Below are 18,443 nucleotides of genomic sequence, written 5' to 3'. Positions count from 1 at the left end.
GACCTCATCTCTGTTTGTAGATCTCCAAAAACTGTCTCCAAACACATGTGCTAATGTAACTTGCCTTTGAACAAGACTCACTTATACTGAGATTCATATGCACTAGAGATAAATTAGTTTAAGATAGACATTTCGATGAATCAAAAGTAAATAAGATAACCCTGCTGAAAAGACCAGTAAGAATTTACATGCTAGTCCAGACTGGTTCATTTAATTGATCCATGATCTGCTAGTCTTTTAACAGGGAAATGTATGTTGACAGTGACTCTTGTGTCTGATGACAGTAACTCTATTCTGTTTTGGTTTCTTTAATCAAAGTATATATATACACGTATATATAAAAACTCAGTACTCCTAAGAGACAATAAAACATTTCGCATATATAGAATATATTGTCAATATTGCCCTGTATGTGGATAAAAATTTCACAAAAACAAAACCAGTCTTAAGTGTCAACATAATCTGAAAGCTGAATAAATAAGCTTTCCACTGATGTATGGTTTGTTAGGATAGGACAATATTTGGCCGAGATACAACTATTTGAAAATCTGGAATCTGAGGGTGCAAAAAAATCCAAATATTAAGAAAATCGCCTTTAAAGTTGTCCAAATAAAATCCTTAGCAATGCATATTACTAATCAAAAATGAATGAAGTTTTGATGTATTTACGGTAGGAAATTTACAAAATATCTTCATGGAACATGATCTTTAATTAATATATTAATGATTTTTGGCATAAAAGAAAAATCTATCATTTTGACCCATACAATGTACTTTTGGCTATTGCTACTTAAGACTGGCTTTGTGGTCCAGGGTCACAAATTAATCACATAACTGATAACTAGATGAAGTTCAGGATGAACAAAAAGAGCAGGACAAGGTCAACAGTATCTTCTGGAATCACATCATACTGATTTCATCTCTTTAATTGTTTATTCCTTTCTTCTACTACAGGTTCTTTGAGCCAGAATATTCCATAGATCCATAGATGTGGAATCCATCATCCAATGCATCAGTGTGGCTCAACCTTCACTAAAACAACACAGTGCCATAAAGAAAAAGCTTCACTAGGGTGTGATCTTCAGTTCATAGTTTCACCCATTGAACACCTCCATTTCAATAAAGAAATCTGAAAGACTGACAATTTGTGATGTTCTCCAAAGTGTTCCACTGGATCATCATGGAAAAGGTTCACGTGACTTTAATATTCCATATAAAATACAGTATTTTCTCCAGTTCCCATCCATAAACATGAGATAACTAAGGCCTCTACGGAAAAGGAAAGGCTTCTGGGTGTCTGTAGTCCAAAGTAACCAGATGTATGTCCAGTAGGCCTCTTCTCACACACATCTCAGTCAGTGGTCCTCTCCATGAGGCTGTTCTCCCAAAGGTCAAAGAGTTAGAGTCTCTCACATGTACAGGTTGTCTGATCGGAGAATGGTGGACTCCAGATTGTGAAAACCCTTTCCATTCAGAGTCTCCATGTGGCCGTCGATGCTGTAACATCGATGGACCTCCGTCATGGAGGAGGCTGTGTAGGATGCAGAACGCAGGGCCTCAGTGTTTGCAAATGTGCTGCCGAACTGGATGCGGTACTGGTTCCAGTGCCTTCGTAACACACCTTGCACCTAAACAAACAAAATACAGACAGATAGTAAGTATAATGACAAATATCTTTATGTTTTGATCTACACGCAAGGAAAGCATTAACAATTATGAATGCATTGAAATTGCTTACCTCACTATTGAAAAAGCAAAATATAGTGGCAACCAAAAGGCCCTGTGTAAAAAAAAGGATTATTTTATAAGCTTCAAAGTTACTGTTTTTTTTTCTAGTGTAAACCAATGTGTATGGAGGAGTGTGAATGCCATTAAAATATAAAATGAAAAAGAAAACAATTATTAATAGGTTAATTAAAAAATAAAAATATAAATAAATCACTTTTCACATTAACAAAAAATGTAGACAATAGATTTAAATTGAGTATACATGCATGTGTTTGTATTTATATATACATCATAAATATACACAGTATACACACATACAGTATATTATGTAAACAAAAACTTTTATTTTGGATGCGATTAATCGTTTGACAGCACTAATTTAAACATTAATTCATTAAAGTTTCAAATATGTATATTTATAGTCCAAGTTGATTTATTTATTGTCATTTTAATTTTTTTAATAAATTGATTCTTTTTCTGTTGTCAACAACACTTACCTGGTAATGAATAAGTATGTTCATTGTGTGTATAAATATCTCGGCGGCGAGCCGTCCGTCGGGTTTGTAGGGCAGCAGTAAGTACTGAATGCCCAGCAGAGGTACCAGAATTAAGGTGGCCCTGACGGCCCTCATGTACAGACTGGATTCTGCCTGGTGGGTCACCTTCAGCTTAGTGATCAACACTCTCACAATGTTTAAAAGGAAGAAGAGGTTAACCTGTGGAAACCAAGCAGAGAAAAAAAATTAACTATACAGACAGAGAAAGAAAGAAAGAAAGAAAGAAAGGAATGCACTACATTACTTCTAAACCAAAACTAGTAAAGACACACTATGTCACATATTGACTTTATTTTTAAATTTTTCGAAATGTTAAACATTCTTTTTATTTTCAGGTTTTAATAAAAAGTTACTTTTGGACCCCACTGTACATTCTAATATGGATTAAAAGGTCAATTCTAAAGTTTGGATTATGTTATGTTACCTGGAAAGACATATTCAGATATACAAGGCTATCAAAATACCTGTAAATTGTCATATAAACAGCCACGGATACAACCATATATTCAAGACTGCTGGTGGACCAAATAGTTTAAGAATCGGTTATTATATTGAGATTGTGACATTCCAACATAGTCTCATGGCCATTTTTCACTATTTTATATTTTTTTAGCGACTTTTGGCTAATTAATATTAATTTGTATGATTTTATCCATACGTTTTCGTACAATCTGCTTTCATCCCAGCAGGGGTGGATCCTAATGCTTACTTTCTTTCTAAAAATCCTACATTTTTGTATGATTCACATCATACAAATGAAATCGCCACCTCGTAAAACGGTTACGGTTTCCTGTGAGTATTGGTTGGATATTTGTCATCAACCAATTCTGAACCAATTCTGAAAGTATAAATATTCTTGTAAACAGCAATAACTTTGTATAATGACACAAAATCAGCTTTAAACTGGCAATTGCAGCACTGCAGAAGTCAGTCCAAGATTCATTTGATACTGGGCATGTATTCATTACATGCTTTTATGGGCTGCATTGAAATTCATTCCTAATCAGAACTGACATCAACACAAACAATAAAGAGAACCCGGCACTTTGATTAAAACTGCCAGAGCTTAAGCTGATTTTTTTAAATCAAGATCATGCAGATACATATACATTTCCAAGGGTGGGTAGAAGATAACCAAGAGAGATAAAGTGTGAGAAAATGAAATAGTGAAAGACAATAAGACTAGAAAAAGAAAAACAGGCTTACCAAAAGGGCTGCACAGATGGGACCATGAATAATGTAGAGCAGAGAAGTGTTCGAGCTTATCCAACAGCTGTGGACAAAAGCGTAAGAAAAGTTCAGATTTACGGAAAGCAGAACCAATGAATGCATGGACACTTTGTTAATTGTTCAGTGACATCACTGCTATGATTTCACAAGATGTTCTGCAGAGACTCTGCTTGGTCACTGTATTCCTGTGTCCTGACAGAAGCTGGGATGAACTGAACGTACATTTTTTGACACTGAATTCGAAATTGAGAACTAATTCAGTTTTTATAATTGGTTCCATGGTACTACAATGCTCTAACAGTGTTTATTAGCTACAATCTACAGCATAAGAAATTAGATTTTTTTTTGTGCAGTCGAAATTAAATTGGACATGAGAGAAAGAATTGGCAAAAAAAAAAAAAAAGAAATATACATTAAGGGTAAAAAGTTTGGAATAATTAATAATTTTTAATGTTGAATGAAAGAAATCTCTAATGCTCACCAGGGTTGCATTTATTTATTAAAAAATACAGTAAAAACTGTAATTATCAATGTTGAAAAGAGTTTTTTTTTTTTTTCAAATGAACAACATTTATAATAACGTTATAAAAGTATTTACTGTCACTTTTGATCAATTTAAATGCTTCTTTGATGAAAAAAAATTTATTTCTCTTTTTTAAATATGCATTTAAATATCCATTTAATTACCGAAGACCTTTGAATTGTAGTGTATCACAGTAAAATATTAAACAGTACAACTGTTTTCAACATTAATAATAATACATCTTGAGCATTAAATCAGCATATTAAAAAGACTGAATTAATGGTTGCTGAAAATTCGGCTTTGCCATCATTTTTACATTTTTAAATATTTAAATAGAAAACTGTTATTTTAAATTGTAATAATATTTCACAATATTCGTTTTTACTGTTTTCACCAAATACATGCAGCCCTTATGAGAATAAGAGACGCCTTCCAAAAGACTTCTTTAAAAAATCTTAATAATTCCAAAATGTTTGGTAGTGTATATATACACACTGTATATTTAACATTCAACATTAATATATAACATTAAAGAGGAGGAGGGATGCTTCCTCAAAATTTTTTTTTACTGGAATCATTATACAACCAGAATCATTAAGCAGGATCAGAATTCTTAAATTCCTACACTGCAAAAAAATGGCTTATCTTACTTAGTATTTTTGTCTTGTTTCTATTATCTGCCAGTGGGGTAAGTAAAATATTCTTAAAACAAGAGCATTTTACTTACCCCACTGGCAGATAGTTCTACTTGTTTTAAGCAAAATGCACTTAATTTAGTTTTTTCCCCTGGAGACAAGACTAAATATCTTAAGTCAATTGGCTTATCTAGTAAAAGTATCTTGATTTAAGAATTTTTAGATATTTTGACTAGAAACAAGACAAAAATACTAAGTAAGATAAGCCATTTTTTGCAGTGTATTCGATTTAACTCACTTGTCATTGTAGTAATAACTTCGGGATATTGCATGGATGAATGCAGGTATTAACGGGAAGCCTGGAAAACATTTGAAAAGAATAAAATCATTAAATGTGAGCAGAAAACAGAAAGCCGCTTTATTTTGGTGCATTTTAGCGAGGCAATTTTAAAAACGTACCCCATCCTAGGAGGTAATACCACATGAGGTGCTGTTTCTCAGCAAACACTGCCACCACAATGAGCGTGTGCAGGTAGATTCCCTCACACAACATCCAGAAGTAGTTACAGCCCAGGAGATAATGGTGGATGAACACGGACACTTTACAGCTCACCTGGGAGAAAAAACATCAATGTCAAATCAAAATGACCCTGTTCACTTTCTTAAAACACATTCCTGGTCATAGTGTGCGTGACATGAGAGCCCACTATTCTTTTTGTACACTTACTGGGTTGGCCTGTGTTACTTCTTGGTTGTTTGCAACACAAGTGAAAAAGATGATGGTTATAACCGAGTTTAGCACAAAAGAGAAGAACAGATTCTTGTGCAGAGTTATCCTTTGACAACTTAAGCTCCTGAGTGGAAGAAAACAGCAAACTATATTAGACTGGGTGGAAAGGGAGGTACGTTTATATGATATGGCGACAAGGTTTTTTCCACATTACTTACTTAAAATAGAAAAATATCCCCAGAGAAGTAAACAAAGATATCAGCGACAATCCATGACCAATCAAAGCCAAGTAGTAGAGATTAAGTGCTGTCTGAAAAGAAGAGGATAGATATACAAAACTTACCATATGAACAAAAGCAAAAGTTATGTGAAGCAAAGTGTGTGAATTTTGAAGATAGAATGGACCACTGTAGTCCTAAATTAGAGCTCACCCTTTTGTGATCATTAGATTTATGCTTACAGCCCGTGTAATTTGTCCATGTTCTGTTACTCTCTGGGTGAATGAACCAGTGGCCCGAATCAACACAAATCTTCGTTGCCATTTCTGATAAAACACAATTTGGATTAGTCAGGCTTTTATATAAAGTATTAAGTAACCTTCATTCAATGGGCAAAAAAAGAGAGAAAATCTAACATGCGACTCACCTGAGGTGTCAAAATCATTAAAGTAGCCTGGACAGTGCTGAGCTGAAGTGACTCCTGCTTCCAAATCTTCCCAGCACATCCATCCATCCCAGGTCCGTTTACACATAGAGCCACCTGCAATAGAGTTATTTGCAGTTATTAATAACATAAAAACTTGGAACTTGTAGTTTTGGTCTTTCTTAAACCATGCATGTAAAACAGGTCTTAGTATTTTGTGTCTACATTTGGCAATCGGCTTCTCAGACAAGACTGCTGTAAAGACGGTAAAGATCTTTTATCAATAATAACAATAAATCTGCATATAGAGTGCAGATTCCGGAGGTAATTATTCCATTCATTTTCTCCATAGGTAAAGTTATTTTTAACAATAACTTGACCCTTAAAGACAGATATATTTTACTGTGATCTTTGAGGTTGTCAATGGAATATGCGTTTATTGAAGCCATCAGTTTGCATTATTTCAACCTATATTTCAAAGAATCATGTTTAACAGTGATATTTCCGGTGTAAACTACATTACCCATGCTACTGTAAAGAAAATTCCACCAAGAGAGTCGTGGTGAGCAAATCGCGCCAAAAGTTCTTAGCAGAAAACACCCACTCCTATGTAACAACACACTCAACTACTTAAATATTTGTAAATATATGCATATTTTGCAATAAATGTAAACTATATTGTTTATGCACACACACACACACACACGCAAAGTGATTGTAGTTCTTCACCTCATTAAAGTCATTAAAGGTTCAAAGTCTTGAACCTTTGTCTTTTTTCAAATCCTTTTTTGCTTCATTCAAAGTCTGTAATGCTGTAATTCACCTTGTAGCTAGCCGCATTGGTTTGTGGCTCTTTCATGAAGACTTTTTTTTTTTAATCCCTATGGGAAAAATGAATGGAAGCCATGTCCAGAAAATGTGGGTGGACACTGTTGCACTCTATAAATGTTTTATCATACTATTGAGTTGCAAATGGATCCTCAGTTTTGGGGGTCTTTGCCAAACAGCTTTTAACAGCTGTTACAGAACATCCGCCTCCCCTTGTCAAGCTTTAATCACCGTCCTTCAATTATAACTTGTGTCTCGTAGACAGCAATGAATCTTAATTCAGAGGCCAGACAGCTGATGTTGAGCTTCTGTAGATGAACAAATGTATGTTGTAGGACACACCCAATGTTTCCAATTAATCATCTGTTCACATAAGAGCCTTACTGTAAGTTCCAGGATGATGTGACAAAACATCATCCGATTCGGTCCATGCCCCCTAATATTCTTAAGACCATCCAAGTTAAAGACTGACTGAGTTGTAGTATATAGCTATTACTCAGAGTCAAATGAAATATGAACCTCTCTCACCTGTTCTGTTGTGATTAGTGTCTTTCATAATCTTCTGGTAACATTCAAACTGGGCGGTCAAAATATTGTGACGAGTGAAGCCCATTTCATGGCCTTTCTTTTGTGCCGTACCTCCAGTGTTGTTCTCTGAGAGGACCCCTACAAAAAACTATTCACAAATATGAAAAACAAAAGAGAGATCAACAATGACATTAGATGATGAATGTCAAAAATGGCAGATACATAAACTTTAGAAAACAAATCTTTGTATGTCTGTCCAGGACCTTTGAATTGCATAACAGTTGGAGATGCACACTCAAATGACTGTTTGTTTGTTGAGTACTTTTCATGGATCAGTTTGTTTCGTTACACTTGAGTTAATGATAGCTAGCAAGCTAACCCAATAAAATGACATAAATCTGTGTATAACTTTTGTATAAAATTGTTTATGACAAACAAATACCTCAGAGGTTGCCGACAGAAAGAGAAATGAGGTAATCCAGCATCCAAACATGGTTCCAGTGTTTGGCTTTCGTGTATCCAAATGATCCGAATGCTTCCGCTGAAAGCAAACAGAGTAATCTGTTTGACATCAAAAGTACTGAGCGATGACCAGACACTTTGCTAATAGATTTAGGTTAATTGTTAAGCTAAACAAAGAGTGTAGGTGAGCTACAATGAAAACATGGAATTAGGGATTTCCCTAAAGGATTTCTGATGGTTATTTTTGTCAAGCTGACAGTAAATTCCCAGTTCCAAGAAAACAAGCCGTTGGAGCCAGGTGAACTGTCGACCTATTGTCGCTCCCAGGAGTGCGGTAATAGCGCTGTTGTTAAGTTGGAAAAGAGGGTAGAATCAAAGCCTGCTTTACGTGAAAGTTCAGTCCATCAGGGCGCCGATAATCGCCACAAAAGGCAAGAAGGCATCATTAAACATGCATTACATGGTTCACCGTGGCTGTTTTGGCTCACTTGATAGATAACATCATAAATCAGTTTCAAAGCATAGGAAGATCTGTTTTAGCCACAATAAAGTTGCTTGCAAAAAAAGTATTCACTATTTTTACATGCTAATGTTTTATGACATCCTGGACTACAGTTTGATTATACACAACCCCGGTTTATTCTTTTTATGGTGTTTCATGTGGAACTATCAGAGCATTCCAAAACATCTTTAACATCTGCCTTGATTCTGTTGTTATTTCCTTTTTAAATTAATACCTGTCGGTATGGCCATGGCCAAGGGGCTGAAACGTCATGTGATTCTTTTGTTCGGCCTCCAAACATTTCCTGCTTGGATGGGGACCCGAAACCACATGACTAGACTCATATGTGGAAAATTATCCATTTGGATTTGTCTTTAGTCTCAAAAATGAACATGCTTCCCAGAAGTCCAGACAAAGTGAATTAGCGAACGTGTGGGTTTTTTATAACTTCCATTTGGATAGGAAATATTTCTCAATGCAAAATGGCAATAATGGCAACTTTTGAAGAAATTTCTGAATACGATTTTTTATCTTGTACTACTGTAATAATACCAGTATTTTGCTTCATAAATAATGATAAATGTATTACATATAGAGTACAGATTGCTCTATCTGATTTAAAAACATGAAACTGAATTACATGAGAAGGAATGAGTGCATTAGGCACATCAGGCACATGCATGTTCTGTTTGGTAACAGGGACTAACACATAAAATATAATTTTCTTTTTTCATTTCTCTAATTCATTTGGTCATTTCAGATATTACAGATCAGATTATGCAGAATATTTAAGAGAAAAAAGATGGTTAATAAGGATAGAGTAGGTAGGTATGGAAGCCACCCTCTGATATCATGAAAAAAAACAAAAAAACATTTGGGCACCCACTGAATTAAACCACAATGGCATGAATTGTACATTGATTACACATGGATTAATAAATAAAATATCAAAGCATTTGGCACCTGCAAACAAATGATGAGCTTCATTCTAGAACTTCCTTTTAACTTCACCTTTTCTGAGCCATTTTAGCCATTTTTATTACCAACTGATTAAAATGTATATTTTCCTCAAATTCCAAGCAGAGTAACCTCATAAACTGTTATAAACTGTTTCTATTAAGTTTGACAACCAAACAAAAAGAAAGAATTTTGAGCTGTACTGTATATCTGTTTTTCATTGAAAGCAAACATCTTTTTGTGAAATATTTTGTTTAAAATGTCACTTGAATTGATGTAATCTAATCTAAGTGCAATGATTTCATGCATTTTTAACTGTTGCTGAAGTATTTTGGTGGGTCACTGTATGCCTAATTTTCTGTCCAGAATGAGATCTCTGACAACAGCTACAAATCACACCTCCAGAAATTTCACTGCAAAATGACACAGAGACTTCATAAACTATTTCTGTCTGAATTAGTAGGTATAGATATTGCACAAGCCAGAACTGTTGTAGTTGCAGGCTCAGTGAATGTCTTTCTACAGTATCAGATATAAGTGTGTCAGATTCTGTAAAAAAAGACATACAAAATGTGCTGTGCCGTTGGCCCCCAGGGCCAGGACTGAAAACAACTCTTATACAACACATCTAAATGTAATGTTCGTTGTTACTCTCTCCTAATATGTAGAGATAACTTTGAGACATTGGTAGAATACATTACTGAAGAGTGTAAACATTGTGGTACATTGCTTGATTTGAACATCCCAGCCAGCTCAACATAGCAACATTTGTGCAAACAATGACAAGAGTTTGGGGCCAGAACTTTGTCCAGTCAGACCGGGTTCCTGTAAACCTGTTTGAAAACATTAATCAATTGCACTGGCTGTAACCTTTACATTACCGTCACCATTCCACCAGTGTGTCTACAATTGTTTCTAGTTCAGCCAATTCAGTTCCAGTTGGCAAAACATATTCGCCTAAGCAATGTAAATCACCGTCAATATAGAATGTATGTGTCTCTGGGACATCAGCATTTATGTGAATACAAGAACTCAGTCCTGTAAGCTCCAAACCCTGACAGATCCACTCTCGGTACTTCATTCGAGATAAACAGACAGCTATTTATTGAGATACTACATATAATATTTGTATTGCATTATTCATTATGCAAAATTCATGCCACTTCACAGGACAGATTAATTTGTATCTACTATCTTGATATCCCAAGATATCAGAGTAGCAATATTGTCTTTGTATATTGAATACTTTTGAGAACTAAAGTTCAGACAGAAATGCTGAAGTTATAGTAAGGGTAACTCAAGATATGTAAAAAAGAAAGAAAGACGACTATATGAATTATCAGCGTGAATGTACTAAGTGTGCTTTGATGAATGACATTTCTTAATCGGCTGAACTTTTTCTTGATTTACAATAAATATACATTAAAAAGACAGTGATGTGATGAAAGAAATACATTCCATAAAACTACTTAAAGAGAGGAAAGAAAACGATAAATCTGGCCATTCAGGTGTTGGCGGTGAGCATACATCACTTAGATGTCATTCTAATAGGAATGTGAAAATAAAGTGTTTTCCTAGACATTTTGGATGATTGGATGACCCCAGCATTTAGTGGAAAAACAGAGGGCTAAAACATGATAACTTTTTGCCCTTCCTGTGAAGTTAAAGGAGTGGTTTATAGATGTGACTTTCCCAGAGACCCCTCTCTCTCAAACCCAAACCCTCCCACCTATTCCCTCCCTCCCTTTCTCTCCTGTCACTCTCTCTCTACTGGGCCTGGTCGCAAAAAGCCACTCTCCAGATCTTAAATCAGGAAGCCCACTGACAGTTAGTTTAACTCATGTCCGTTTAGGAAACACCCGTGGATATAACACCAAATTTTTCCACTCTTCACTCGTAAGGATTTATCTTAAAGTGACACAGCCTAAAGTATTCAGCGGAAATCATGTGCAAACTCACAGAGATAACTGTTAGACTGTTCAACTGAAATCATTCTGTCATTTTTAAAGAAATTTCAAAAGCTGAAATCTCATGCCTTTTTTGTAAAGGTTTTGCTTGTGTGTATGTGTTTCATATTAACACAATAATAACAACAACTGTAAGTCCTTAAAATGTAATGTGAAATCTGTAAGCAGACAACATTTATATTTAAGTAACGGTTGTACTCTATGTCAAGTTTTAATACAAGTCAAAATAATATGATTGGTCAGAACCCTCCAAACCATCTAAATGACTTTCATGACTTTTCCTAAAACACGTATTTTTAATCTCGAAATACCTTATTAAAATGTGATCAAATGTAATTAAAAATTCTGTTAAACAGTCCCCTGATGCATTAATTAAGGAGAACAGGCATTTACCAATACACAGCCTAATCCTTAGAAATACTTGGTATAAACCAAAACTGATATATATATATATATATATATTCTTATTTTATTTATACTGCAGGGCTGCTCTAAAAACTGAAAACTAAATATCACTTAAATGTAATCTAGTATACAAATTAATTTCATTGCTCTGGCAAAGCTCTCTCTCTCTCTCTTTCTAATAAAATGTGTTTTAACGTATTTTACCTTAGTTCAGTACAATTATTAAACAGACTGCAGTAGAAAAGCTGAATGGGACAATCTGGTGTTCAGGGCAGCATCAGAGATGACTTGTCACAGAGCTGTAAAAAAACTATTTAATGTGTTAAGTGTTCAAGAGATTCATTATCCAGAACACAGCTACAAACCTCAATGTTCAACTAAAAGACATCGCTGTTAATTAGTGGTCAGCTGATAAGGGTTTTTCTTTTTTAGTGGCATCTAGGGTGTCACCAGGACTGCAATACCGGCAATTATAATTTAATGGCAGCAAATTATTGCCATATGTAAATAAACACATATTTTCCACAATATTTAAACTAATGATAGTTTAAAAAAAAAAAAAAGAAAGAAAGAAAGAAAATGTGCAGTGACAAGTCTGTTGTAGTGACACTAGGCAGAACAACCACTTCACTCGGAAAGTTGGTTACAGTTAATGCTAATAACCTTAAAATGGCCAAATACTGGCATATTAAGCAATAATATCAGTTTATCACTACTGTTTAGAATATTGTAATGTAAACTCACCATTTTATATTTGTGTAATGTTTAAATGTTATTGCAAATGTAATCATTCTGAACACTGATGAGTGTACTAAAACACTTCAGTCAAACTGACATCAATAACTGTCAGTCTTTACTACAAAAAGTGATTTAGTCTAAGTTGGTACAGGAACCTTTCAAGTTTTAAAGGTTCTTGAATAACAAGCAAAATTAATAAATCATCAAATTTAGAGTGACTCATCACGCTAACAGCAATTAACAGAATGTAATTATTTGAGAAAGGAAAATTAACTGAAATAAGTTTTCTATTTCAGTTCTGAGCAATATGACCCAGCAGGATGCCTAGTAAAGTTTACTTAAGTACGCAGTGAGTTTAGAAACCAAGATCGATAAATACGCGTCGTAAGAAGAATACATCTACATGTTGACATAGATTAATACATTCTCGCTCTTACCTCGTTAGCTCGGTCCTGTTCTCCGCTGCGGCAGTACGTAGTGTGTAGTGTGTACTGCGAGATGTGCTCGGTGACGAGTTGAGGCCCCTGAAGCAGCAAAGGAGTGTGTAACGGGTTTCCTGTGACGTCACACAGCTCATCTGAGTGTCCCGTTACACTGCAAACGAGCGTTCTGGTTCTGTCCCGTCTCCAGCCTCGCTGACAACATTTAAATGCGCCTTTGATTAGACTGTGCCCATATTTAATTTAAAGGAAAGTCGAATGTGAAATCAAATAATGAAAGGATGAACGAATACGCACATAAATAAACAGATCACGCAATTATATTAAGTTATCCAATCCTGTGTCTGATTTAGTTCACTTTCATTTAAACGAAGGTCAAAGCATGTGACAAAATCTTTTAGAATATATTATAAAATCAAAGAAAACACATAAAAGTCATTTTAAATGATAAAAACAATCGACTACATACACTGTAGTTATAATATTTGTAGCACGACCATTTGAAGCCATGGAACTAGTCGTGTGATTTGTGGAACTAAACTATTACTACTATAGCGCCGCCTCGTGTTTTAGTAGGACTACTGAAAGAAACCAAATGCAAAAATAGCTCACAGTATCTAAGTCAAACGGAATAGTCTAATGTCATAAAAATGTGACAAATAAAAAATTCTCTATAAAACTTTAATTGTATTTTGTCTAGTGCTTCCATTGGTGGTCAAACTTTCAAACTCATTTGCACAGCGTGTAAAAAGTGTCTCTAGGTGACTAAAATGATCTATTCAATTAAAATGTGCAACAGTCCCCTCAGGCAATACGAAAATACAGTTTTAGTTAAATGATTTAACATCTCGAAATACCTTATTAAAATGTGATCAAATGTAATTAAAAATTCTGTTAAACAGTCCCCTGATGCATTAATTAAGGAGAACAGGCATTTACCAATACACAGCCTAATCCTTAGAAATACCTATCTTACTTAGTATTTTTGTCTTGTTTCTAGTCAAAATATCAAAGTATCTTAAATCAAGATACTTTTACTAGATAAGCCAAATGACTGAAGATATTTAGTTTTATTTCCAGGGGGAAAAAAACTAAATTAAGTGCATTTTGCTTAAAACAAGTAAAATGATCTGCCAGTGGGGTAAGTAAAATATTCTTAAAACAAGAGCATTTTACTTACCCCACTTTTAATATTGATTTTTGATTTTTTTGTTTTTCCTTGTGTTCAGGGAGTGAGACTGAAGCTAGCTGTGTCAATCATAAAGTGAATCATCTTTCTTTAAAAGAGACAAAACTCGTTCCTGTGTCAATGGAACAAAATCACAGGCAGGAAACATCACGCCTCAAAATATTTCTGTTCCACTAAGAGATGACAATCAAAAAATCTCAAACAAAGCTTTAAATAGGTCCAAAAATCCTTTCCTTGTAACATGTTTATTCCTAGAGTCCCAGATGATCAGAACAGAGTTCTGTCACTGTTTAATAATCAATGCAAAGATTGAACTGAAATTAAAGGGATAGTTCACCCAAAAATGAAAATTACCACATGATTTACTCACCCTCAAGCTATCCTAGGTTTATATGATTTACTTAAAGGGATAGTTCACCCAAAAATGAAAATTACCCCATGATTTACTTACCATACGCTATGCCAACATCCTATTTCATCCACTGGAACGCCACTCTCTCATGAATGTGCATACAGCAGTTAACGGAAGCTAGAGATTACGATTTATAAAGATTTAAATATGGATATTTTCTTTACACAAATGCATCAATTCGCTTCAGAAGACCTTTATTAACCCCCGGGAGCCATGTGGAGCACTTTTTATGATTTCAGAAGACCTTTATTCACCCCCGGGAGCCATGGGGAGCACTTTTTATGATGGATGAATGCACTTTATTGGACTATTGAATATCAACAGCCATTCACTGCCATTATAAAGCTTGGAAGAGCCAAGGTATTTTTTAATATAAACCTGATTGTATTCGTCTGAAAGATGAAAGTCATATGACTTTGAGTAAGGTGAGTAAATCATGGGGGAATTTTTGGGGTAACTATCCCTTTAACTACCATTAAAATTTCACCTTTCCCTCCAAGACTATCCTCATTACAGTCCATTAAAAAAGCAGATGACCTTGCTTTGCTGTTGCTGGCCATTAATTTGAAAGCAAGTCCATGCAGAACATATTTCTAATAATTAGGAAACCCCTTCTTACTTACACAACAATATATAGCAAAATTGAAAGGTAATAACACAAAAATAGCCTACTACTCACTAAAACTTTTAATTTCACAGTTTTTCATCAAAATGATAACCTAAAAATAAAGAAATCATGTCACAACATAAGGAACAGTTTGATTTAAGCACAAGTCTGTTGCTTCCTCAGACCTTGTGTGTGTTTTCATATTGTGTTGTGCAACTGTGTGTGCATGTTTGCGCCTGAAGTAACAGGCCACCTCTCACCATATGCCAGTGTCCCCGTCGCTTGTTGATGCTCCATCGTTGTCTTAACCAGGAGACACACAGCAGCTGTTGTCGGTCTCTCACCAACAGAATCAATAAAGCATATCAAGCCTCCACAAACACAGAATCGACAACGCCGATCTATCAAACAGTGGTGAGTCGTTTTAATGGCTTCCAGAATGTGATGACAAAGAGCTGTGATTTACATGGTATAAAGTGTTTATATACAGAGTGGTGGAAACTATGATGTTTGGTTAAATCCCCTAAAATAAGGTCCGTGGTTCACACAAGTTCAAGATACGTTCACGTTTTATTCTGTGACATAAAACACACCAGTTACACCCCACTCATGATTTTTTAAAACTGTTACATTTCTTAAAAAATACGGTTGCTAACAAGTTGCTAAATGGGACTACAGGCGCTGTCGGAGACATTAAACGTCATCACACCGAACAGTTTATCAATTTACAGTATTTTCCAATTGTAGTATAATTTATAGTACAATTAATTCTAGAATAACCAATTAATACTTTCCTGCATTTTATATTGTTGTTCGACAATGTTTTTTGCTTTGCCCCGAAATGTAACACAAGTGTTCAGATGGAAGATGCTTGTTTTATCGCTTTACTACTGATGCGGAGACTCTGGGTTCGTACCATAAGGTAAACTCATATTACGATTATTCCACGTAAACACCACATTTACCAGTATATCAGGCAGGAAATCCTATCTATAGAGAGTGAAATGTCTTCTTTCAAATGAACCAATTCAAATGGGAAACAAATATTCTCAGATTATGTAATCCGCATGAAACATACAGGCGCATCACTGCTGCAGAGATGACGAGTCAGTGTCGCCGACTTCATCTCTTAAACACAAAACAAAGAAAGCACTAGTTTATCAAATTATTAAAATGTTAATGCCGTCTCCTTACTGTTTTTCACTGACACATTCGTAATCATTACTTCTGCCAGTGCACTGTGGCAAGCTTTATGCGTGTACTTGATTATTGTCCTCAAATCTGCTGAACTTTCAGGCTATATTTCAGGATATGATATGTTTAGCTTGTGAACAGGATCACTATACTTTTCCACTGGCTAGACTAGCACCAAAACAGCACTAACCAGCATAAAGTAGCCTGAAAGTTCAGCAGAGAGAAGCCTGAGCTTGGGGAGGGGTGCCTCAAAAAACATGGACTATTATTTTCCTTTGAAAAGCCCAGGATCATTGCCCTGCCTTCGCTTCATGTGTCAGGTGTTGATGCCTGTTGAAAGCGTCTCTGCATGGAAATCAATGCAACAAACACCATGAGGGACCATGACAATAAAACCTCCGGAGACCATAAACTGTCAGAAGTCTGAGGATGCTGGGTATTTTTATCCACTTCTCCCGGTTCCATGAATAATGGAATGCAGTAAAGTGCACTCTTATATCATGTTCCAGAAGGAAGGCCACTTCATAGGTCATAACCATCCACAGCGACAAGGTAAGCACTCTCCACATGGAGCTCTGTTGATTATTATAATGAGAAAACATGGGGCATCCATAATCAGGTGATTGGTTGTTGTCTGTTGCACTCCTCATGTCTGCTTTATTACCACAATGAATTATTCATGAAAATGCATAGTCATGTCTCATATTTAATTACTGCGCTCTCTATCATACTTGTCTAAACAGCATCTGTTATCAGGGTGCATCAGTAACATGTTTAAAAATCATGGCGGTGTGTAATGAGCATTAGTGCAAATGATTTAGTAATTAAGATAATACGCACAATTAACTGACTGCTCATGTTTGTTAGTTTTGAAAACACAGAGGTCTATAATAACATGAAAACAGCATTTTCATGCATCTCAATGGCAGTTGCTTGGCTGTAGCAGGTTTGTGATTCAAAATCTGGGTCACTGACAAATATGAATGTCCATAATGCCAATATCAGGTATTGATAATTTATAAATATCATTAAGGCCCAATCCCATTTCTGCCCCTTAGCCCTTGCCCTTTCTCCTACCGCTCTGTTTTGCGTGTTCACGTGAAGGGGTAGGGTGTCTCGATTCTCTTTTGGTTGGAGGGGTAGGGGTAAGGGGAAGGGCCAGATAGCCCTTCAAACGAAGATTTTTCGGGACCACACTTCAAACGAAGGGGTATGAGAATTATCAGCATAAACCGGCTATACAGTGGCAACATGGCTGCCAAAGTGAACAAAAAGACACATAAATGTAAGCATTATTGGCATTAATAAAGATTTTAATGAAAAGTAATCATTTGTTTTATGTTACATTCAATCGTGCGTGCATATTTACGGTCATGTTATTCAAAGAAATGTTTGCAAAAAAATCACTAAAATTTGCTAACGTCATATCATTACAGACTGCAGGATAGTGCCACAACATATTTTCTGACCAGGGCAATAACCACCATAGACATTGAGGGGGGCAATTCCCCCAATAATTAGAAATCGCCTATATTTTTTCTCAAATACCTATTGCCAATTCGAGAGAGAGAGAGAGAGAAAGAGAGAGAGAGGGGGCGCTTCTGTGCGTCTCTCTTTACAACAGGCCCGGACTGGCCATCGGGAGCACCAGGAGAATTCCCGGTGCCCTGGCGGCTGATTTGGCCTGCTGCTGTTTTTTTTTTAGTTATTATTATTATTTAAAATAATTTAGAAAAATTACTGACCTGTTCAGAGCATCAAGTGCAGGTCAGTTTAATCTGTAAATACGCTACTGTAGTTTTTTCTTTATTAACCTAGTTGAGTATTAAACTGCTAGCATCTGTTTGGCTATCAGGAACACCCTATTATCATCAGTCAGAATACTGTGCTAAAGAACATCATTATCGATTGGAAAGTTACATTAATACATTTAGCAGACAGATATTCACATGTATGTGTTGTATTGGAAGGAAGGGAGTTAGAGCAGACAGCAACACAAAAATAGGCTATGAGTCACAGCCTAATAATTCAATAGTGTGTTGTTCAGTATTAGGATTTTTCAATAAAGATATTGTACTGATTTTGACATTTAGGCACTTTAGAAAATGTGTTTTTATATATTTGTATGAAATATAGGTTTGTTAAATCTTGGGTATTTAAGTCATTTTA

The 18,443-nt window shown here is 35.4% G+C and overlaps 1 protein-coding gene across 2 annotated transcripts; it reads right to left on the bottom strand.

Moving 5' to 3' along the window:
• Positions 1-766: 766 nt before the first annotated feature.
• Positions 767-12,934, bottom strand: calcrlb (calcitonin receptor-like b). 2 transcript variants are annotated; one of them, XM_016556897.1, is made up of 13 exons: positions 12,870-12,934; positions 7,844-7,942; positions 7,402-7,549; positions 6,049-6,162; positions 5,835-5,947; positions 5,622-5,713; positions 5,401-5,527; positions 5,133-5,286; positions 4,972-5,032; positions 3,492-3,558; positions 2,226-2,444; positions 1,739-1,780; positions 767-1,628 (listed from the first exon to the last, which is right to left on the bottom strand). In XM_016556897.1, exons 2-13 carry the CDS (start codon positions 7,892-7,894, stop codon positions 1,410-1,412), a joined length of 1,407 nt encoding a protein of 468 aa, XP_016412383.1. In that variant the 5' UTR covers positions 7,895-7,942; positions 12,870-12,934; the 3' UTR covers positions 767-1,409. The 2 variants fall into 2 exon arrangements, with proteins under 2 accessions (XP_016412383.1, XP_016412457.1); XM_016556971.1 differs by lacking the exons at positions 7,402-7,549; positions 7,844-7,942 and having other exon boundaries at positions 12,870-12,933.
• Between the last annotated feature and the right edge of the window lie 5,509 nt (positions 12,935-18,443).

The sequence above is a fragment of the Sinocyclocheilus rhinocerous genome, unplaced genomic scaffold (assembly GCF_001515625.1).
Source record: "Sinocyclocheilus rhinocerous isolate Xijiao unplaced genomic scaffold, SAMN03320098_v1.1 scaffold2596, whole genome shotgun sequence".
Classification (NCBI taxonomy): domain Eukaryota; kingdom Metazoa; phylum Chordata; class Actinopteri; order Cypriniformes; family Cyprinidae; genus Sinocyclocheilus; species Sinocyclocheilus rhinocerous.
This window is presented reverse-complemented; position numbering and strand designations above follow the sequence as displayed.

Coding starts and splice junctions, on each gene's coding strand:
- calcrlb (XM_016556897.1), bottom strand. CDS start 7,894: ATGTTTGGATGCTGGATTACCTCATTTCTCTTTCTGTCGGCAACCTCT. Junction 7,550..7,843: donor TTCTGTCGGCAACCTCTGAG/GTATTTGTTTGT, acceptor ATTTGTGAATAG/TTTTTTGTAGGGGTCCTCTC. Junction 1,629..1,738: donor TTTGCTTTTTCAATAGTGAG/GTAAGCAATTTC, acceptor TTGTTTGTTTAG/GTGCAAGGTGTGTTACGAAG.